The 24,144-nt window shown below is 45.6% G+C and overlaps 1 protein-coding gene across 1 annotated transcript; it reads right to left on the reverse strand.

Moving 5' to 3' along the window:
• Positions 1-69: 69 nt before the first annotated feature.
• LOC128274472 (cyclin G) lies at positions 70-23,589 on the reverse strand. Its single transcript, XM_053012687.1, has 6 exons — positions 23,011-23,589; positions 16,758-17,383; positions 9,093-9,335; positions 7,050-7,424; positions 6,703-6,923; positions 70-6,598 (listed from the first exon to the last, which is right to left on the reverse strand). The coding sequence occupies exons 2-6, from the start codon at positions 17,361-17,363 to the stop codon at positions 6,511-6,513; spliced, it is 1,533 nt and encodes a 510-aa protein (XP_052868647.1). The 5' UTR covers positions 17,364-17,383; positions 23,011-23,589; the 3' UTR covers positions 70-6,510.
• Between the last annotated feature and the right edge of the window lie 555 nt (positions 23,590-24,144).

Below are 24,144 nucleotides of genomic sequence, written 5' to 3' on the forward strand. Positions count from 1 at the left end.
AGCACGTTTAAAACTGCAACACGTGTTCAAGCCGTGAATTGAAATACACACATGTTTTTTTTTATAAATAAATCAATGATTTTATTTTTTCTTACACTTCTCACATGGCTTTTTGTTTATGGAGTTTTTTGTGTTTATTTCCACGTTTATCTTCATTGCCATGTGTGTCGAAATGTATTTTATAATTGCATGTTTTCCTCCCTCAGACCTATGTGCCTTTTCTTGTCACACATACATACATAGGCAGCGCACTGCTGCGACGCAATGCTTCTCTAATATATTCGTTTCTTATTTCTCACATTCTGCAATTGCCGCCTTTGACCATCTTCCTCGTTTTGTTTCACACACGGGTTGAGATAGTAAAATTATACACAGAAATGAATAGATAAACGTACTCTCTCTCCCCATTCGTGCTCATCCTTTTCTCCCCGTTTTTGGTGGCGTTTGTTTCTTCTCATTTTGTTCTGCTCCCCCAAATCTAATTTTTAACTCTCAACGACGCACACTACTCGATGCTCACGAGTTCGCCATCCAATTGTTTATCGATCGCACAAAGCTTGTTGGGTTTGCGAAAATAAAAGCTCTACTACCTTGTCGCATTATCGATCGATCGATTTCGGGAGCTGGGAGCCTTTCCGGGGTGCTTAGATCATAGCAATAAGAAGAATGTGTGTGTATATAAAAAAGGGAAAAAACAGATTCTTAAAACAATTGTTCAAACATCTTGCTTTTTCACGCATGCTCTTCTTCACTGTCTCTGTCATACTTTTTAATCATTAATGGAAACTTTAAGGCGTAATTTTCTTTTAGTTTCTGTGTTTGTTCTATTTAATAGCAGAAAAGATTTGTTTTCCATTAATCTTTCTCACTCGACCCTTGAGAGGAATACATACTCCTGTCCTAGCAAAGATCATCCTCCGCAAAGTGGCAGCGCAGGGATGAGATGAGATGGCCACCAACGGGGAAGGAAAACTCAACGTAAGATTGCGTTGCTATTTTAACGAACTTCCATATCCGTTCAAGGGGGATAAGATAAGTTGCTGATGTCGTGTGGTCCGTACACTAATGCTACGTGTTGTGTTCTCTTAACCACTAAAATAAGGATGTGAAGGAAGAGGGGAAACCCTTGGGAAAGAGGATAGTTGCAAATGGTCCTCCTCTTCATAGTTCTAAGAACTGGACCCCGGAGCATGCTCGGAGGCTAATAAGATCGATTGCACAAAGTTAGTGATTGTAGCATTGTTGTTCGGAGCGGCCGAGAAGATAAGGTATAAGGACACACATGGTTAGAGGGAAGGGAGGGGTTGTTTTGAGGAACCACTAAATTATGAGCTACAAAAATATGGATACTATAATATACAATGATAAACTATCGTACTGTTATGAAACGAACGAGAATTACGACAAAGGATGTGTGTTTTCGGTTTTGCCTTTCCAAATCCTCTTTTCTTTTAGTATCGCGCTCTTCATTGACGAATATGTATCGCTAGCGTATCGAGATCGGGACAGAGAATCCCCGATGTCCGTCTCGTGCATAGTTTTGTTCTTCGTGTTGCGCAAATGAGCCTCTCATTTCCCCAAAAGAACGCCATCGGTTTGTTTGCATAATCATGGGCAAGGCGGCCTCTCTACCTTCTTTCTGCGTCTTCCGTCACTTTCGCGTGACGGATTTTACACACTTGCACGTAAACACGCACACACTCGTCTCGATGATCACAATGCTTTTTCTTCTTCAAACTGTTTCACTTCAGTACTCCTTGGGGGCCGGGAATTCGGGAGGTGTGTCGTCAATCAAGGGAATAAGGCAGAGGGATGGGATTGGGGATGGGCAATTGGGATTTTTGTAATAAATAAGTTAATTTGTTTAAAATTGCTCTGCAGCGCGACGAAGCGCTCCCACTACAGGGCGCAGGTGTAGAAAAATAATTTACAAAAAAGAGATAATATTACCAAGAGGTGGCTTTTGTAAAATATATTCAACGTTTATCGTTTGTCAAGAAGTTTCCTCTCCTAAAGGGTTCGAAAAAATGTCCAACAAAATGAAGCAAAAAAAAATGGAAAATTTCCACCATCAGGAGATCCTTCTTTCATGGATGGATTGATTTTTAAGGTCGCAAGATGTTTGCTGAGGGCATGCGGCGATTCTTCTGTGCGTAGCTCACCTCTCGTGTGGCGGTTGTCCAGGATAAGGTTATGAGGAGTGTGGTGCGTGGAACGTGAGAGCGTGTCTCCTTCTTCCGGGGGCCTTCACTTTGAGTTAGTTCTATCAATAGAGTTCGACGTATCGCTGTAGATAGAACAGTCGAACCCTAGCCTTGATAACACAGCTTAAAACAAAATACTATTGTCATTCCTCTCTTAGTTTCCAAAAAAAGCGGATTGGGAGAAAAAAGGTGTTAACTAGAAATGACCAATAGTGCAAAAAGTAGGCGGCTGTGCTGGCTAAACTGTTTCCCTCGCTTGCCTTTAGCAATGGACACTGACTGGAGAAGCTTGACTAGTTCGCCAACCTGCTTATCGTGTAAACAAAATAGAAATCGTACACACGTTTCCGAATGATCCGCTAAAACTCAAGATTCTTATTGCGATTTTAAGCGTTATCAAGGACGCATTTTGTTACTAAACTCGTCCACATTCTTCTTCTTGCGAGCAACAACCGACACAACCTCACACACACACACACCTTGCCAGGGTTAAACACAAGAAGCCCACCCTGTGTTCCTTAATGTTCGATGATTTCCTTGGTTCTCTCTTTTGCTTCATTTCTATCGTTCATTCTAGCTTCTCTTTACTTTTCATTAACTCTGTGTCCCTTCCTCTTCTTTTTTAAATAAATGTAATCACAATTTTTTCTCCCACTGTGTTTTCGTCATTTTTACAATATGCTTCTCTCGTTTTTTGTTTCAGTTTCTCATAAATTAATATTATTTATCAGATAAAAAATACTTCTTTCCAAACGTTTTTTCTCATGTTTGTTTTGTAGATTTTAAGCATCAGCACCAGCACTGACCTACCGCTCTCTCTCTCTCTTTGTGTTCGTCTTCTTGGTCAGTTCTCTTCCACAAGTCTCTGTTGTGGTGTGATGGTGTTTGTTGCGATTGTTTTTGCACTTGTATAGCTTTTTACTTGGGGATTGTGCTCTTTCTACGCTTGTTGATATTTTTTGACAAAAATACACTTATAATTTCCTTTGTCCCTCTTTGCGCCTCAACGACGCAGATGAGGAAATTAAAATCCGTCATGCAACAATGTTGGAAAGGTTGGAAACACTTCTTTTGTGTGAACAAAAATATTCGAGATCAGTTATTACTCTCATGCGGTTCTTCTGGGCTTCATCATCGATGCCTTTCAAGCACACATCGTATTACAGTGAAAAACGGCACGAGTAAACAAAAACCAGCATCGGAAGTACGAAGGATCTCAATGGCGGAATGATCGTTAGTGCACTTCCAGCCATCACTTTTTTGTGTGCTCTTCCTTCGTAGTCACAGGACAGACAAGGCGTGCCGAAAATGCGTCATTTGCAACAACTCAAGCAGCTATGACAACCAAACCCATAGCTGTTGAGCTCCTTCTGTGCAGCTGTGCCTTACGAGATCTGTTGCCTACCGCTGGGGCTCATGTAGTCGATCTTTTTGCACATAAGCTATGCTTTGATTGTGTATACCATTGTTTTGCATTTTTCATCGTCAAACTCCATACTGGTTGTGGGTATCAGTAAGATGCTTTCTTTATCGCTTGACTTGTTTTAAATTTTCCTTTGTTCAAGATAGTAGTTCTTTGTTTTTGGTTTAGCTTCACACCTACACAACAAACACATTCCTCTACACAAACACAACTACTAGTGGGTTTGCAAAGGATGAATCCAAGCCCAACATAGGAAAAAAGTTTTGCTTAAATTTGACTGGCTGGTGTTTGCTGCTGTTGCGTATTCGTTTTCAACATTTATCGGTACTTTTCAGCAGCACGCACACGATTGGACACATGGAACGATGTTTGTTTGCCTACGGGGTTGAAAACAGTTAACGAAGTGACACGTTCTCGATCGTGTGTTCATTTGTGGTTTGAAGATGAACCCTACTTATCTATCGATATCTATGTGTGTATGTTCAATTAGCTAGTTTGATAAATAATGGTTGTTTTAGTAGCAGCAGTAGCACTCGTTGCCTTTCGATTGGCAAACCAAGAACGAATAATGTTTGCAAAACGATATTGTCCTTGTTTCCATGTGCCAAAAGTCATCACGTGATGTTGCTCTGTTTATGTGCTACTTGTTGATTGCATTGCGGCTGTCATCGAGTCTCGGAATGGGTGAAGGATGGTGGCTCTAAGGGTGTGCTATTGTTCGTGCACTTTTCAGTTCCCTGTTTTCCAAACCGTGTTTGCGTTGTTGCACATTACATACTAATAACACATTCAGTACTGGCTTCACGATAGTAATATAATTTTCTGGTGTCCGTTGCGCTTGTCCTTTTCTGGATTGCTGGTATTCTTTCAGTTTCTTCAGTGGTACACGTATCGTTCGTACGCGATTTTAGTTCACGCACCAGAATTTGAATTTAATTTCCGTTCATTGGAAAACGAAGAAATAGACGTAATCCATATTAGTTTCCAAAACAATATCGATTTTCCACAAAAATTTTCACATAACAAAAAACAAGGGCAAACATGAGTAAAATTATTTCTAATCGATTTCCTGCTTTCGGTGCGGGGCTAACGCACATTCACATTCACACATTTATCCGACATTATCTTGTGTTTGCATCCTCTTGTAGAGCTGATGCCAAGGAGCGCCTTTACTCGCCCATTGACTTTATCATTGTCAGTAAATTGAGTCGCGTAATTCTCGTCGTTCCGTGTTTAATGATTCCTAAGTAATCATACGCCCGTTTGCTCATTTGCTAGCAGAAGTAACCTTTTCAACAGGACAGAATAATCATGACTTGAGCTATAGAATTCTTATGCCCTTTTGCCAGTTTAGTTATGCTGTTCTGATGAAATTCATTTACCGCCAGTTGATTTATAGTTGGCTTTTCAATGTCACGCGTTTTGTTTCACTTTTCCACCGTTATAAACCCTACACAACTTAACTGCTAGGATTTTTTTAACCGTTTTGTATATTTTGTACTTTTTTTGATTTTCCTTTTATCTTTCTTTTTATGCTTGCATATACTTGCGTGTGACTTTTTTGGGGAGATTTTTAAGATTTTTTTGATGTTTCAAATTTTGCTTGTTTTTTCCATTATTTTCTTTTGCTTCCGGTGGTGGTTCGAGTAAACTTTGTTCCTGTTCTCAAGCGCCTTCGTGTGGCGTTTTGTCATAGTGCAGGTCAAGTCCTTTCTTCAACCGCGCCGTTATCTCAGCATAGTTTCACGTTTTCATACTTGCTAGAGCTGGGCAAATTGTTGATTTTTCCATTACCAATTTAGGCTTACTGTGCTACTTACTGACACCGACTTCAAGAACACTCTTCTATACCATTGATTACTTATCATTGATAGATCTCTTATCCAGCGAATTAGACTGTTCCTTTTTAGTTTTGTTTTCTGATTTTCCTTTTCGCACAAGTATTAAATAAGCGCTAGAAATATGCATTTAAAAAGGGAGGAAAACAAAGTAAAAATAAACATTACCGACCGGTGGAGCGTTCTCGCCGTTCCTTCTCCATGGCGCTTCCATTCAAAAACGTCCAGATGTTGTTGTAAACCGTGTAGTTGTAGATGATGTTGTTTGCGGCTAGCATTGGGGTTCTTCGTGAAATATCCGGCACTGAACCATCGTCTACCAAATCTGCGGTCGGTCACTGCGGCTCAACGCGGCATAATCATTAGTAACTTGCTATCGTAACCTGTGCTCAGATCTAATTCCGTCGTCAAATTTTCCTTTTTTCACTTCTGCAACCGCATCCGATGTTTTCGTCCGCTCTTTATCTTTCTGTAGCGCTGTTATCATTGCTCACACAAATATCGCGGGGCACTACGTCAGATGCAATATTCTGCCATTCACGCGGCGGTTCAGATGAAGTGAAGCAATAGCCGCTCGCTCGTCTCTACGTCCATCGGAGCAACACTTTTCAAGTTAACCACCATTTGTGTGTGTATCTCGGAACGGTTTCTTTCCGAGACAAATTGAAACAATATGGTTGGTGCAGTTTGCAGTTGTCTCTTCTCCTCAGCGTACATTTGTACATTTCTGTGAAAAAGTCCAACACGAGTGGAAGGGTGCGTGCGATCGTTTCTAGGCATGCGCTGCATCGATGAACGTAAGGCAACGGAACTAGATTAGTACTGATCAGTGGGCAGCAGTTGTTACGCGTGGCGGGTGCCGAAGTTTTAACAGTAGTGAATGATGTAGCAATAGTAGTAGAAGGTAGTACAGGTGCAAATAATCTCTCTTCATCTCTTGCTGATGTTGTGTCAAGCATCGTGTATTGTTGATCGTACTTCGTTGCTTCGAAAGAGCTAGCTGCATTCGCACTCGAAAGAGAAGCATTGTTCCGCGTTCAGCGTTCTACTCATCAACGAATTGTTCACAAACTGCCACAATTGGTGATGTGGGCCAATCTTCGCCATCATCTTCCGAGCTGACGCTGCCAGTTCTGTTTGCGTGTAATAAGGAGGAATTGGGTAAAATCCAATAAAACATTTATATGAGCTAACCCACGACAATTTTCGCAAAAAATGCCTCTTAGATCCTACGTACCTGAATCTGAGATTATTGTTAACGTGACCGTTGGCATGGTGGTGTTCAGCGATCGTTGGCAAATAGGAGGTCAACTTGTCAGTGGGACGCAGCACGCGCATAGTACGAGAGGAAAGCTTCCATACCAGCCGCTGCTTGTAGGGGATCTTGTGCTGACCATTGTAGAGCGATAGAATTTTCGACACAATGCTGTTACTGTAAAGGAAGCTGCTGTCCGGGATCTGTGGTAAAAGAAAAGACAAAAAGACGCCATGAGTAATTGTAGTTGACCGGCGACGCATACTTGTAACGACGACGACGGGGTCGGGTCGTTCGCTACATGGCATTCTAATGATGCTCATACTTACACGGCAGAACTTTTGCAGCTGAATGGCGTAGTCAACGAGATCGTGGATCTGCTGGTGTACCAGACCGTTGTCCTTGTTCGCACTGACGTACACATCCATCTGGGTGAAGATCATCACCAGGGCAAGCTCGGACGGGCGGATGCTGGCGCAGCTGGCGTCGCAGGCGAGTATCTCCAGCCGCATCTCAAGATCCGCTAGTGATATAGCCGACTTGAAAATATCGGACAGTCCGAGGGCCTTTGCCGCGTTCTCAAAGATGTAGTAGAACAGCCGAATAAACGACAGTGCCGTTACCGGGGCCAGATTCATCTGGACACCAAGCTTATTGGCGACGATGTCGGCCATTCGTACGAGATCTCGTGATGTACAGCGACACTATGATCAGAAGAAAAGCAAGATATTATAATTATGACGTAGGACGGGAAAAGCATCGATCGTAAATGAGTGCTACCGACACTGAGTACCACATGCGTGAAGTAATTGTACGAATCCCACTATCACTATCGGACAGTGATCAGTAAACAATTTAAGTTTCCTTATAGTGAACCATTTGGACGGTGTTTATATTGGTGCGTGCGATGCGTTTACACCACACTTTGGTGGCCATATTTGTGAAGACGTAAAAATTAAAATAGAAATCGAACGAGCGAGTATGCGAGCCACACAGAAAACGATCGTGTAGGAGTTTAGCAAGAGCCTAAGAGAATCGATTCCATATATTTGTTCACGCTGCACAGTGAACACTATAATCTCACACTCACAAAGTCCTATTTCGACGTTACCCCTTGTCGTATGTGATGAAACGAATCTCCCTCATCACTGAACAAGTGTTTAGTTCGCCATCAATTTAAATTCATCACGTACAATCATCGAATAGAGACAAACAAATCGTTTCTGCTGCGTTCAAATCGGCAATCATTGGGCTGTTCCCCTCAACGAATGAAATCATCAACTCATTGGGCCATATTCTGACATCTCTAAGCAGGGGATCAATTTTGCGTACTTGGCCAGCCACTGTAGCGACGACCAAGTTGCTTTACAAGATGATGCCTAAACAAACGGAAACGAAGGAACGATCGTGGGGTACATAATCGAAGCATACACATGTGGAACCCCCCGTTTGGTAGATAAAATCTACGAACCCCTTTTCTCAAACCATTCACTTGCATTGCCGAGACACACATAAACACAATTTGTCCAATTATCGAGGTTCAACCATCGTGATGCTGCGCTATGGGGCAAATGAGAACAGTATTATCCAGCTTCTTCTGCTGTGTTCGATCACTCCACGCCTAGACCATCGACCGTTACACAGGGGGCACCATCAGTTCTTCTTCGTGGGTTTCTAATTTTCCTTCGTACGATACATTAGGAGCAACAACAGAACACTGGGTCTCTCTCTGTCTTTCAGCTTGGCTGTAGCTTCCATGGTAACATAAACATTGTCGCGGCTCTCAAGCTGCCTGCTGAGATTACGGCCATGTGGTGGTTGTTGATGCAACACAATACGGTACATTACAGTTGCTGTCCGTCTTCCATCAAGCACTGTGACAACAGATGGTTTCAATTGTCGTAAGCACATCATGATGCGTTTCCACCCAGAAGATACTTGAGCTCCCATCAGTAGTAAGATGATGGCTTGATGAAGTTAAATAAAAATATCTCAATAATTACGAAAACAATGCATTAAAATTCCAATTCTCAAATTGTTTGCTGTGTCTCGTTTAGACAGATGCTTTTTTGCGACGCCATCACCGCTCAGAAAAGACTTTAATTTCAAGGCGCAATTACTTGGCTGGAACGACAGTTTGGGTTCTCTTAGCATCGGGGCGAAATGACGCGATTTGAACTAGTGTTCCAGGTCACAGGATCCACTGGGTTCATGATGAAAGGCGTACTAGTTGGATGACTTGTGAGAAATGGAAACTCGCCATCAATGAATGCTCCACTTTTGATCATGGCTCTGGACAACAATGACACCAAACAAGCCCCACGATGCATAATAGGGAATAGAATAAGGGCACAGAAGGGATCCAATCTTACCTGGGAGATAGCAACCAAGTCTTCCGTATCGATGATGGGCATGCTCAGCTGCTGTACTGCCAGATGAAAGGAGCTGACCGAAATGCAGGCCATGTGCTTTGGGCGGACCTTCATCTTGGTCAGGAAGCGATCTACCAAGTTAATGGCAGCGAACAGTACATCGTTGGGCAGCTCGTACCAAACCTTCAGACAGCGCAGCACATGAGCGGCTCCGTCGCGGGTGCCAATCGTGATTTCGCCATTCTGTAAAGATACATCACACAAGAGGTTAATACAACTGGCAGGCGAACAGAATACAGTTACGAATTAAAATAAAATGGGCTAATGGGCTAATGGACTAAAGTTTGAAATCCCGCTATCGTGCTGATAAGAGATGGGTATAAAAAAAGTCCAGTTTGGGGCGAATGTAACAATATGTATGTGGCTCATCTTCTACAATCTCTTAACCCATTAATCTTTTCGACTAGAAGTCGTACGTTAAAGGATTAGACGCGACTACGGCGGAACTTATCTGCATAAAAATGTAACGGATGCGACTTTATAAATAAACAGTATAGGCAACATATGTGAGCGCATCATCGTAACAATCCGGGGGTCATCAACAACCGAGCGCGCAGAGCGTGAGTGTATCTGCATGTTATGATTGTCGCGAGCCGTCCGTATTGGTGAACAGAAAATTGAGGTCAGAAACGATTCGAAACTCGAAACTGGTGGCAACATTGTCAACAACTTCCCGACCGACGACACCAACACACCCACCGAGAAGACGATCCGCGCCCCGGTCCTTTCTTCGTATCGCGCGGGGCCCACCAACACGCAACGAAGCGGGATACACGGATCGGATAAGGCCGTGCATGCGGCGCCCCCCCGATTCGAATGTTGTGGCCTGGCCCCCACCAATTAACAAATACTGATGATTATCGCTTCTCTTTCTGCAATACAAAAACAGCACGGTGGTGGTAGCTTTCGGGATTTAAATAACAGCTGAAAGCGAACAATTATTAATATCGCACAGGCAAATTGTTGCCTTGGGTGATGTTACATTGCTACACACAGAGGGGCCCCGGGCGGCCAGTGCCGAGGGGGGCGCAGCACCAAAAACAAACCTACTCAGCTGTTTGTTGATGCGGGATACGAAGAGACACGAATATACAAAACGGAAGGACTTTTGCGACACGGCGCTACGGCAGCCAACCACTAAGGGAACGAGGTGGTGTTGTGTCTTAAAGTTAACGACGAAGGGCATTCACGGCTTTCAGCGTCCCTTCCAATCAGGTGATCTGCCAAGCCAAAAGTGGCTCACTAGGACCAGTGGCCCGAAGTGCGAGCGAAGGTTACGGGATGCGGCGGTGGCGGCGGGTGGGCAGTGAGGTTACGTCGTCACGCATGAATACGCAAATGATCGAACGAGTCAAGCGTGAATGTTAAACGAAGCCTAGATGTGTAGGTGCAGCACCGCCGCAGTAGCGACATCCATCGAAGACCACCCGGTGTCACTAGCGATTACCAGCTGCTGTTTACTGTACCATCCTTCCTCCGACGACGGCGGGGGCTCAGGATTGCCATCAAAACTGTTTGGATGATGCATAAGCTTCGACCATGGTTTTCGTCCGAAACAAGGCCAAACATAGCCAAATGAAACTAAAAGGAGATAACGACGGTCCCAGGACGGACAAGACGTAACGTACAACTTGGGGCGGTGGTGTGTACAGGGCGACGAAGCAGGTCTCGAGCACAGTGGTTGACATTGAAACCGAAAATAAATCCAATATGCCCGACACAACTCGACACGCTTCCTCCTTTCTCTCCAACAACCTTCAGGTTGTCCCCTCGTATCCCATGCGCTTCAAGATCTTCGCAAGCGCGTCGAACGTAATGACTCCCTTTTCCTACGCCCCGCGGTGTAGTCTCGTTTCGTGAGTCCGCCCCGCCGCGGATTCGCTTACGGCCATCTATCTTTTGCTTGCACAGTAAAGCTTTGCATGGCGTCACCAGCGGCCTGCTACGTGTGTTTGTGTATGTGCGTGTCAGTAGCCACAACACGGTCACCGTAAACTGGTTCTTCCAGTTCCGAATTTTGCGAGTCGGACCCTGCCGCCACCGACATCCACATATCCCGAGACTTAAAACCAATTTGTTTGCGGACATCTGATACAACAAAACCGGGCCCCTCACCGGGGAGGAGGGAACAGCCGACCAACGACGACGTCGAGGAGGATTTGCTTCTATTTTGGAACACAATCCCCTAATTGATGCTAAGCGCACGGATTTCGTTCGAACCGATCGATGCCACAGGGTGTCACTTATATGCTAGCGAATAAACACCTTTCCTGTCATGTCAAGTGGTGATGTCAAACGGTTGCGCGCACATTTGCCATTGTTTTATTCTATTTGTTTCCCTCCCCAGTCTCATTCGGTGGCCTGAACCGAAACCATCAACTAGCGAGCGACCGCGCGGTGCGTGACGGTCACGCTTCCCCACGCACAACACGCATGGCGGCAGCGACAAGCGAAACTGACGCAGGGCGCAACAAGCATCACATGGTCATACGACGACGGTCACATTTGACTACTGAATGACTTGACTAACGGAAGCTATAAACTCGAGAACAGTGCGATTCTTCCATTCACTGGCGCAAAATCGCGAGTGATCGAAGCATAACAAACGGGGTGGGGAGTAACAAAAGCATAGTTCCAACGGCGCAATGCGCGCTACAGGATACAAACTGATATAATAATAAACCCTCATCTTGACGATCATTTAGATGAACCTCTCGGCTTTCCAGGGCACCAACAACCGATGCGATAAAATGATGAAAATTAGATACCCTCCCCGTCGTTGGTTTTGTGTAAATAAATAACACTGCGCTACACCTTTTCCACCCATTTTCTGTTCCGAGTTGGTTTCTCTTCCATTCATATGGAAATTTATCGCCTAAGCATGGCTGCATCCCGCTATCGCTAGGCAAACGGTACTCCCGATCTCCGCCGGGAAACAGCGCCACTCTTTGGCGACCACTGCACGGTGAACACAGCATGGCGGCGGCGCAGGTAGGCAACATCAACCCTGCCATCATGTGTGAAAGTAGGCATAAAATGGCTGAAAGTAGAAAACAATGCTGAGCAAGAATGCTAGCAGCTAATAGTTTGCAGTCTACTGGTTTCTTCCACTATAGGCGATCATTCTTGCCACAATCACAGACAAAGTCTCCCAAAAAAAGGCTTAGCTCAACAAGAAGAAGAAAGTTCACAAAGTATGGGTTCGGAACATTCTATGTTTCCGCGCCACTTGACGTGCGGCGCGTGCGCTGAACTCACCCATTCTGCGGGACTATTGCCGCTATTCCGCCAAGTATAGTGCCACAACAGTGCAACATCATAATTATGGCGCGTTTCTCTACCATTATCACCAACAATCTTAAGCCTTGAACTAATGGTGAAGTAATCAGACCACCCACCACCCGGCGCGTTGTTGTTAGCCGTCACGATTTCTTCTCACAACAACGCCAACATGAGCTACCCGACGTCGCCAAATCGCAAGATGTGTTGACGGGGACAGGAAATAGTGACGAGAAACGGGAAAAAGTATTTATGTTTCGCTGCTTATCTCACTATTTCGCAGCAAAGTAGTGCGCAGGATGGGCGAAAAGATATATTAAGGCACAAGGCACCGAAGCACATAGCGAAGACATCGGGGAAGAAAAAACACATCGGACAAACATACAGGGTGGTCAATTCAATGTTCTTTTTTTTATTTGGTTTAAAGTTCACCTCGGTGGTTTTGTTAATAAGCAGAATTGACGTTTTTGACGGGGTTCGGAAAACCCACACGTCGTGCAAGAGAAACCAATGCACCCCCAACCGGGTGACTGTTTGGTGCGGATTTTGGGTCTGCCTATCGGCCTATTTTTTTTTCGAAAAGGAAAAAGGAGCCCGAGACCGACACTGGTTCTTCGACGAAATTGAAGCTAAGAACTTAGACGACATCTGGTTTCGACGTCTGGTTCATCGTCAGGCACAATCGATATTTTGTGGTGGACATTGGACCAACGTTGGTTTTCATAAAACAAAATCATGAATGAACCTTTCGAATAAATGTTCAAAAGCATCGTTTCTTACAACAAAATGAAAAAAAGAACCTAGAATTGACCACCCTGCAGAACAACATTAATCGCGCACTCGAAAAGTGAATCAACAGCAGATGTGTACTTTTTGCCTGCACGCTTCACCCTACCGTCCTCCGGGGGGAGAGCTTCGTGATCTGATCCGATGCTAATCGTAATCATTAGACATGCTGCTGCTCATAAGCACCCCTTATTAGGCCACCGGTTGGTTGACTGTTTGAGAGGAGTTCGAGGCTATGTTTCTCGGTGTCCAGCCTCACAGTGTGTTCGGCTTTTGCAAACGCGCTATGGTGGAACGCTAGAGGGACGAACACGTACTCTTCTTCGTACGTTCACAAACCGATGCTCATCATTCGGTAACAATCTATTATCTTATCTCATGTTCTACACCCCCGCGACCGTCTTAGATTTATGTTCACCATATTTGATCAACGGACTCCAGTGGAGGAGCAGCGAGACTTTGCAGCGACGATGACAGGGCTTCGGTGGTCTCGAAAACAGGACGGACTCTTGTTTTCGTACTCAAACAGTTCCATCGCACATTCGTTTATCTCTTATCCCTTCTTCCGTCATTCGACCGGAGCTCTTGATTGCCACCGCCGCCGCCGTATCGCTTCGGTGTGTCCTCTTCCTCACGAACCCGGTCGTTAACCTTATATTAAAGCACTCTCTGTCAGTCCGCTGGGCGCGCTTGGTGGAAGATATGGTGCGCGACGCGCGAGCTGATAATGATAAACCAAAAACAGTACAATCATGCTGAGCGCGCTCAGCTGCTGCCTCTGCCACCAACAGTGGGTTGTGTGCGTCACGCCGATTGTTTCGTATAAGAAAATTGCTGATTGTTTGGGCTTTACGAAGAACCCAAACACACCTCTTCTCGGGAGGTGTTGTTCTGGGAACAAGCGCAGTTGACTCGCCTGTCAGCAAACGTCAAAAGTTCGATTCGAGCACAGCAAGCAATTCGCGATTGCAAGAGCAGTGCCCGAAAGTGTCTGGCCTGTTTATACCGTGGCTCATTATCATCGTGCCCAACCATTGACAGACAGACGGGCAGGCTTGGGTGGGCTCATGGTTCTTCTTATCGTCGGTGAAGACCTCTTTCAAGTGCGACGCTGAAAGAAGAAGCGAATCTAACGCGTATCGATTTAACACACAATAAAGTGTCAGGCGATTGGTGGCGATGTTCTTCACAAGTTATAAAAAGTTTAAAAAGTGTTAACATGCTTTAGCGTTCGATTTAACCGGCATTCAGTGCTGTGGTGTCGAAGAACATACAGCCGAACTGGTTAAAGGTAATCGCGATGTGCGTCAACTGGGTTACGATGGTGTGACGATGATAACGAAATGTGCCAATCAGCACTCGAGCCCGCTATAGACTGGTGATTACCATCGTCTTCTTCTTCGTGCCAGCCAGGCTAGATGCCGACAGTGGTCCACAGAGTTGCAAGTAAACAAAGAAACTGCACCACTCTGGATGTGGAGCGAAGCAAACAACGCACAAGACCACCACCCGGCTGGCCACAGCCCGATGGGCGCAAAGGCTGCTGCAGGTCGTGCACAAATTGATCAAACAACCGACCAGAAATGCAATTCAAAATAAGTTACAATGTAGACAAGGCAGAGGGGCCCGGCCCGGCCAACCGCCTCTTGCGGATCTGTGGCGGAACTTTTTTATGCGCATCCATCTCTTGCGCGATTACAGCCTTGATCCGCGCGGACACAGCGCGTCATGGCCGGCCGTGTCTCTGGGCCAGCGAACATCAACCATTTTCACTTCTCCTGATCGTGAGAGGCTGTAGCAAACTTTTCGAGGTTAAACGACCATCAGGCAGCAAAAAATGCTGCTTATGCTCACGGCAATAAGGCATCGCTCTAAAAATAAGTGACTACGTGATCGCACAACCCATTACGCACACGACGATCACGACGGTAAAAAGCATGGACTTTGGATCACACACACAACAACTTGGAATCGAGTGACGCGCGTCTGGATTTGTGTTTTCGGCGTTGCCCGACGAGCCGATTTCCGACGGGCAGCAAAACAGGTTCAAGGGATTTTGTGTTAGTTTGGAAAAAAAGCTACACAAATTAATTATATTCGCCACCCGAGGCCAAACGGAAGCGGCAGTAGGGACGATGAATTTTGGTGAAACCCTTCAGGTGAGCCCCCTTTTTTCAGGCTGCTTTTGGGGACCGCTTAACCATAAGCCCTTTTGTGAGCCAAACAAATGGCTGAAGCCAAGCAAGTGGGACGGACGACAACACAAGAAGCAGTATGATCTGCTTTAATGCTGCCACCAACCTGCCAACTAAGGTTTCACGGTGTTTCCGAAAAAACACCATCAAAACATATTTGCCCCGCCTTCAAAGCGCTAGCGAGTATTGATGTTAGATTATGGGACAACCCGTAGGGCGTTCAATCATCTTGCACTGATTAGACCCCGATAATTGAATGATCATGACCGTGTTGACACATCAATCATTCCGAAACCATCCGTTTCTCAACGTCCTCGAGCGGGTTCTTTCCTCTATTTGCAATCAAAATTATCAGAAACATGACGGTAGAAGCTTATGGGGCGTGGGGTTCTCCAAAGGTGCGACGCAATCTATCCAATGTTTCGAAGACATGCTTTTGGCATAAAATATTAGAATACGACGGGGAGATGTTGTGGTCAATGGGAAGGCGGAATGTTATTAGCATTTCATGTGGAAGTTCCACTGAATCATTCAATCGAAAAGTACGTTTACCATGTTTCACACACCACCAACCACCCCAACATGTGTTCTCTGGTGAATGTTACATTCAAACATTTTCTCTTTCTACATTCCCCACAAACAACCCACAGACCGACCGACCAGAGCTCTGTGTAGCATCACGGGCTACGGCGAATTAGTTGAGTCGGCAGCCGGCGCGTCCTCTTCCCGTGGCATGCCACGGGCAATTATCAAACGCAAAATGCACGTACACGCCACCGGCTTTACGCACGTGCCTGTAGTAGCGAAAAAGAAAAACAAAACGGCCATCTCCAAATTGAAGCACGTGTTCAAGAGAGTGTGAAACAAACCCGCTATACCCGCGCTGGGGCGTGCCAGCTATGCCGCCGGTGGACATACGTCGGTCACACACATATCGGCGGCGCTGGGCGAACGAACGGCGATCGATGATCGCCGACGGGGCCAGCCAGCCAACAAGATGAGCGCTCCGGGAGAAACACCGACGAAAAAGGCGCGGCGCGGCGCGGCTGGTAACTTTCGTTTTTTCCACCTTCTCCTCGAACGAAATTCCGTTGTTGCGGAATATGTCTGGGCACGATCGAAATATTTGTTACGATAATGAGCAACAAGTGTTTCAAAATGAAAATCGCTGTTGTGGTGCTTTGCAAAACAAAAAAATGAAAGTTCTGAGGTTGATAAATGTTTTACATGGTCACGGACCGCACCGCACACGGACGAGTGGGTGGTTGGAACGATACGCTGTTGGAAGGCTGGGAAAAATGTTGATGTCTGTTGCATGGAACAACAAGGGTCAAGCAAGACTTACCATTGATTGTTGCGGCAGGTAAAGGTTCGGTTGATATTTCGGTTCCAGCGCTAGCAGCTCGCTCAGCTTGGCCATCATCTGGTCGAACGACATCGCTGGCTGCGGTGGTGGTGCTGCTGCTGCTGCTGCCCCGAGATTGGTGGTTGTTGTTGGTGGGGATGATGATAATGATGATGATGCATGCGTGGTGGTGTGGGATGGTGACAGCTTCTGCGGTGAGGTGCACTTAGCTGAGGCTCCAGCTAAGTCCTGGCCATCGTCATGATTGGCGGTACCAGGGCCACCCGCGGTATCCATCATCAAGCGGTACGCCGCCTGATGACTGCTGTTACCACCACCGCGGCAGCCGTGGGACGCCAACAAAACTCCATCAGCAGCATCCGGTCTCCCAAGCCGGCCCTCCTCTGACGACATCCGCTGATCGTGATGCATCGTCTTGCCGGAGACATGAACGTTCGTCTTTGGGCTCATCACCATCATTGGCACGTCGTCGTCCTCTTCCATCATCATCATGGAAGAGTGTAGACCGTGGCCGCTGATGCCGATGGGCTGCTGGTCGATGTTGTTCATGCTATCGACAGAGTAGCAGCGCACAGGGACAGACATACTGAGGGCTGGCCTAGTACCTATTGTTTAATGTACCGTTTGCAAACAGCGCGTCCGAACGGAAACCCGGAAAAGGGCCCACCGATGTGAGAATTTTTTTCCGTCGCACAGAAGGTGTAACACGACGCCCCGCGAGCCGAACGGGATTTAGATTTGGTAGGAGAACAAGAACAAGAGATTCGATTGTCGTAGAACGTTGTTGTTTGCTTTTTAGGGTGACTTTTGGAAAGTATCCGACTCCTTCTTGCTCTTGTATTGCTGCTGCACGGGCGAGACACCACTAACGGATCGTGTTAACCAGCGGCACACGCGGGTGTCTTCCAATTGATCAATATCGATTCTCGCGAACGGGAAGATTCAATCAAGAATCGATGCTCAACAACTGGGACCCTGCTGCGTGGTGGTGTGCTGTTCGTTCCGTTTGTGCTCCGTGTCTGCCTCAGAGATTGTGCAAATTGCGAAACGATATCTATATAGGTACTATTGGCGCTTTTTGTCGTTGGGAAAAGCAATGCAGAAGTGGTGATCGTGCGCAACCAACCGGTCTCTGCCTACCCTTCCAACCTTTTTCTGAAATGTGACACTCAGAAAAACCCTCACTTTCCTCGTTTGCTTGGGGCTCCTCTATTGGCTGTGAGAAAGGACGCGGTGCAGTTGCGGCAGTACACAACAGATAGAGATGCTCTGCTGGTCTGAGTATACACCAGTTTGTTCAGCGAGTGTTCGAGAACAAACTTTAATACTCTTTTTAACGTACTTTTAGACCGCCTTGCACCGCGAACGGATTTCCCGACCCGACAAAAGCAAGTGCGAGGTGCTATGGCTCCCGGAGGATATCTTCTCGATGGTTCAACAATGTTCCTTCCTTCGTACACAACGGTCAATTAAATCTCGTTCAGTCTTTGCCTTGACGCGATCCCAAGGATAGCGACCGCAAAAGACGTGCGGTGTGTAGCAGTGTTTTGTTCCGAGCACCCCCGGAATACAGAACGTAATCGATTTAAAGACCTTCGTACGATATTTATGGTTAGCCTTCGCTTTACTTGGGTTTCACTTGGTCCTGGGGTCTGTATTATCTCCAATAGCGGTGAAGCTGGGAGGGACGCTGGGTGCTAGAGAAGATCTCGGACACTGCACTCTCACCCGTTTTGTAGTTGGTGTGTTTTGCACAATTACTAAAATTTTGAAAAACTCTATCAGAGTGCGGCGCGCCACTCTACCACTGTGGTCACTGTACTGGTTTCTGAACGGATTCTACAAACCAGCAGAGCGCTGAGTGGAGTGGTGTTGGCAAATCTGTTTTCCAAACAACTATTGACACACAAACGCAACACGGAAAGAGGAGAGCCCGAGAAGTCTGTCTCTCAACCGCCAAGGAACCAACAACGTGAACCAACACGCGGCTAGGTACTATCTGTCTGTTTACGAGTCTGTCTTCTACCCTGTGCAGTCTTCCCGCAATCAGGTTTGCGAGTTTTTCCGTCCACTTACTTTAAAATCTGGAAAATTTGGATGCAAATGGTTAATTCATGTGCTTGAGAGAAGGTAAATAAAGGTAGACGAAAATGTCCATTTTCAAAGAACCTAGAATGAGGGGAAGAAAGAATTCAGTTGGGTACAAATCGCTTAACACGGGTCAGGTTAGATATGATGGCGGCCTGTCTGAATGGTGGTGCCATTAAACAATCTTACAGGAACTCTGTCTGGCAGCCAATGGTGCCCTCTGCAACTTACTAATGCACTGTGCATTCCACAACAAGCATGCACCGTAATGGTGACTCATTAAGCTGAGCGTGTGATAACACTCGACCACCGCTACACAAACACATTAACAAAGAGGAAAGCATAAGCCTTCACAGTAAAAGAAAATTATACCTAAGCAATGTCGAACGAGTATTTTTGGAAAAGGAAATGTTTTGTACTATTCTTCCTAAATGTTTACAAAAGATGTCTATATTACAGCGGCCGTAATCAAAAAACTATCCTTCCATGTCAATCACGAGCTCGTGAATAATCTTACAAAAGATGGCCTTTATCTTACACTCGCTGGAAGCAAACTGAATCAATTACATCCCGAGTCGGCGAAAAAGGAAAGAAACGATCGCGTTTTCCATAACCCGTTTCGTGTGTCAGTACACCGTACGACACGCCGCCTGACGGGTGATTGTTTGATTTCAAGGACTCTATACAAAACTTGATCACGGACGAGCTGGATACGATACTCGGCCGCATCCAGAACAGTTACGATCAGACCGGGTGCAACGTCCTTGAAGCATCGTCGTAATGGTTAGATAACTGCATTGCCTTTCGCTTCGCTTGCACAATGCATGGTGAAAACACTGCATTGGGGATAAAATGCAAAGCAAAGAGTAAAACTATAGAAACAAAGTTCTGTGCCTCCTTCATGAGCCCGAGTCAAATTAAATTTTGCTGTTCTAATCTCGCAATCACAGGAAAAACGCTTATGGTTAAAATTGCACTTTGTGTAGTCTACGTCGTGCAGAAAAGCTGCATCGTAATGTTTGCGCACAACCATACTCTCTCCTGATCACGCAATCTTTTCGTTGCAATTGTTATGCAAACTAGCAGTTGGGTTACCCATTGGGGCACCCCTAATCGCCCTTTCGTTTCGCATCCGTGTCCGTTGGTTGGAAGATGCGATCGTAAGCAAATGTGACCATCGTGGCCCATGTTACAACAGAATCACTATCATCGGTCCGGATCATTACCAAGCTCCTCCTGTAACTGCCTTTCAATACCCGGCGCAGAGCTCACATGAACAATAATGCAAGCGCTGGCCAGTCGCTATCAGTGTTGAATTATGCGCTCATTCTACTTGGTTGTGGCTTCATAGGAACTGTTGTTTGGCAGTTTTGCAACCCTTCCGCTAGGGATTCCGTTACCACAAACGATATGGTAAATTTTAACCATGTTTTGACTCAGCCTACTGTTTGAACACCCTACTTTGCCTTAGCCGTAACTACCAAACAAATAAACTTCCATGCGACCCTCAAAAAGGTTCAACTAACAGCCGCAAGTACGGTAAGCTACTGCCCGTTACCGATCCTGATGGTGGTGGTGGTGCTGATAAGTGCTTTTAAGGGTTGGTCACGCGTCACGCACGTACACCGGCCTGCGAGCTCCGTGTCCCGGAGTGCAGTGTTTCCTAATATATAGGCATCAGCTTCATTAGTTATCATGACCACAACAACGTTTGAACCATCACACGAACGCGTGCAAAAGGGGGTTTGTGGTGATAATGGGCCGTCCACGGTTTAAGGAACAAAATTACGCTAACCCTCGGTTTGTGGATCGATACGAGGAAGCATGACGAAGCGGTGGTTCGAGTGCCGTGGAAGTGGAACGTGAGTCAACACGCCACCAACGGTCAACGCATACCGGGCATCGATTTCGCTGGTGAACATTTGAGCTTATCAATGTCGGGTACCATGTTTCATTCGTTCCGTTAAAAAAAAACAAAATAAAATAAGCTAGAGCAGCTCTGTGTTATGCTTCTTCCATTTTCCGTGCACTCTTACTCTTGCTATTGCGCTTTTACTGGTTACTTATTATTTACTGCAAGAGAAATTGAGTTAATGGTGACAGATATTTACAGAGAAGCTTGAGGGAAGACCACCTATCCGTAATTAAAAATAGGAGTTTGAACTTTTTTAAGTATGTGAAATATATTTTTTTTTTTTTTTTTTTTTTTGATAAGGGAGGAGAAATCTTCCAGCGCCCCCTTGCGGGAGACGAAACCTTTCGGTTTCTCGCTGTGTGAGGAGCAGAAGGCCCCTCACAAGTATGAGAACTACTTTGAATACCCTTCCTCTCCTTTTATGCATAGCTTTTCTCTCATTTTGCTATCTACTGCTCATCATGTCTCTCTCGTTAACAATTTGCTGTGTTTTCATTGGCACTTTTCGGTTTACTCTATAAACTGATGTAGGTTTATTTCTTATTGCAGCTCAAAATCTCTAAAATACAAAAGAACAGAACAGGTTTATTTCTCTCTCTCTCTCTCTCTCTCTCTTGTTCTGCCTCTCTCTCTTTCTCTCTTTTGCTTCCCCTATTCCTCTCCCATTCCCTCTCTCTCTCTCTCTCGCTCTAACTCTGTTACTATTGTTCCCGTCATGTTTATTCATTCTCGCCTGAAGTGCGAAATCATCCGAGTTACTATTGTATGTTAATTTATTCCCGTTTTCCCCTATTTTTCGTGGCCTCCTTTTGAAGGGAGCATTGATTTCACAAGTTTATACTGAAATCAGAAAGCCGCAAAACAACAAAAACAAATCTTTTTAAAAAAAAATCAAAATTGCAAGGTCGAACATTTCTAACTGTTTATACCAGTTGTACTAATTCAAAATTAGATATACTTTTTTAGTTAAACAGAAACTGTTTAAATATAATTTAAATTGTCCTCCTAAATGGGGTGAGCTTGCACAATGGAGACAGAGAGTAGATGTATAGGTTTCGCGTGTTTATAAGCGATTCGTTGTTTATTTCTCCACTAGTGTTGGTAGGCTCTTCAATTAGCGTTCGTTTCGAGTTGAAACAGATGATTTTATTTCACCACCCTCTCCCGAGCATAATTTCCCTCCCACACTACTACCGTTGCCAACGCACACTACCACAGTCACCTGCGCCGTCCAACCGCGGCTGGATAGGAGGGATTCGGAAGGGGTTGCTCGCTCCGCAGCTCCGCGAACGGTTAGTGGGCAAAAATAAGTACGCGCGCATCCCACCACCACCCATCCCGCAGCAAACGGTTGCTTTGTTGCCTGGGACACTTCGTACGAAAGAGCGTGTTGGTGGTGTCTTCTGCCGATTTCATCGCTTTTCTTATACTTTTCTGCGTTTTTCTGTTTTCACTTGGCAACAGCAACACACCAACACCGTCACCAACCGCGGTTCCTCGGCGCATCATCGTCTTGCAGCTACGGTTGTCGCACGTTGAAGCTGCTGGTGGTACACACATACCCCGTTCACACAAACATTGCGTTCAATCGTTAGTTGGCTGACGAAATTTCATGTCCAATCCTGTTACAGTGCACACGGTTTTCGAACCTGCTCATCCGCTGTGAGCAAGTGGCCTACGGTGAGATCACGAACTTTCTCGCTCCTTCTGTGAATTGCACGACCACTCGTTTGGATGTTGCAAGGTGTCTCTTTTCTGTGTTATCTACTGTTGCTTAACTAAATATTCGTTCCACTGATTTATTTCCGCGATTCCCATCCAGTAAAAAAAATGCAACATAAACATCAACTCTCTACAGAGTTTCCTTACACAACGCGCATGACAAATATTTCGCTTTCCAAAGCAATATTTCATATTTAGGATTTAAATCGCTAGAATAGCGCCGAGCTGTCGCGGTGACAGTTTTACGCGCTGATTACACAAATTCGTAAATACCAACTCTACCTCATGGCGAGCCCCATGCACACACTGCTACGCACTTCTAACTTCACTCCTAAGCAATTCAAAATGGCGGCGCGCTCCCGTGACCACGCTTGTGTCAGGCGCGACCGTGTTTGCGAATTGCGTTAGCGAAACACCACTTTCACAGTTTCTAATTTGATTGTCACAGGTTACGAGAGCAAGACGGTTTTCGGGACGATATTTAGGGGGAATAAAGCGTTAACTTACCCGGATGCTTCCGTGATTGTGGCTCTCACTTTTGCTTCACCCCAGTTTCCAGCAATAAAGAACTATTCAACTCGGTATTAGATTCTACAATGACGGGACTTGTGGAGAGTTGGTCGTGTTCAACGCTCGAGCGCACGGCCACTCGAAGCAGCCATGAAATCCAGTAGCGGTGTGTTGGTGAGCTCCGTAGGCAAATCTCTCGCGATCATGCACACCAAGGCTCGCCTGACATACGAAACTCTACACAGCACGGCAAACTCTCCAAAAGCTGTGGTTTTCGACCGCTACTTTTGTGTGTGTGTTGTTTCGATGCGAAGTGATGCTACAATTGCTTTGGGTGCTGTTTGGGCGAGCAGACAGTTTTCGTATTTGGAAATAGTCGTTGAAAATGTTGCGTCAGTTGCGTTTAGAGGTTGTTCATCTTTTTCGGTTATTGGCTCACTGCCGGGTTCCCATCGTTGGCCGTAGATTCTGTATGCATACGTGAACGGTCTAAATATCAGATATATAGAAAAATAAACAAACCAAAACAAATAATCACTGAAAGATACGTCATGTTGATAAAAGCGAAGCGAGGGTTAATGATGAGAATACTATTTTCTATTTTGTAAACAGTCATCTCCACAAGGCGTGCGCATCGTTATTATGTCCTTCTGTCCTCTCCTGGGCATCGCTACTACCTTCAACTGTTCGCTCAATGTCAGCTGGTGCTGGGATGCTGTTGCTCCCTCTCTCCCCTATTGCATCATACGCGTACTTCCAGTTTGCACAGCTCTCTCCGCAAATACACTCCTATTCGGGTTGCATCCGCGCAGAACTGTCCTTCTGAGAGACAAATATTTTGTCTCCTTAAAATATTTGTGAGAACATTGGATCAACCTTTACCCAGTTTCCCCAGCCCCAGCATTGCTTACCTTTGGAATCGTTGGCCGTTCACATCGGATTTGTTATAAATGGCTGCACGAATTCGTGCCTTGAAAACTGGTGCCGGAAAGTGTTTGCGAAAGGCGCTCGACTAGTGACGATGTACAGCGTTCGTGTTATCACAAGCGCACACTTAACATTAAACCAAGGCTAAAATTCATACACTTATGCACAGCACACACTAATCGCGGCGAAATAAAAAATTAAAAA

The sequence above is a fragment of the Anopheles cruzii genome, chromosome 3 (assembly GCF_943734635.1).
Source record: "Anopheles cruzii chromosome 3, idAnoCruzAS_RS32_06, whole genome shotgun sequence".
NCBI classification, from domain to species: Eukaryota; Metazoa; Arthropoda; class Insecta; order Diptera; family Culicidae; genus Anopheles; species Anopheles cruzii.

Coding starts and splice junctions, on each gene's coding strand:
- LOC128274472 (XM_053012687.1), bottom strand. CDS start 17,363: ATGTCTGTCCCTGTGCGCTGCTACTCTGTCGATAGCATGAACAACATC. Junction 9,336..16,757: donor ACCTGCCGCAACAATCAATG/GTAAGTCTTGCT, acceptor GTATCTTTACAG/AATGGCGAAATCACGATTGG. Junction 7,425..9,092: donor ACTTGGTTGCTATCTCCCAG/GTAAGATTGGAT, acceptor TTCTGATCATAG/TGTCGCTGTACATCACGAGA.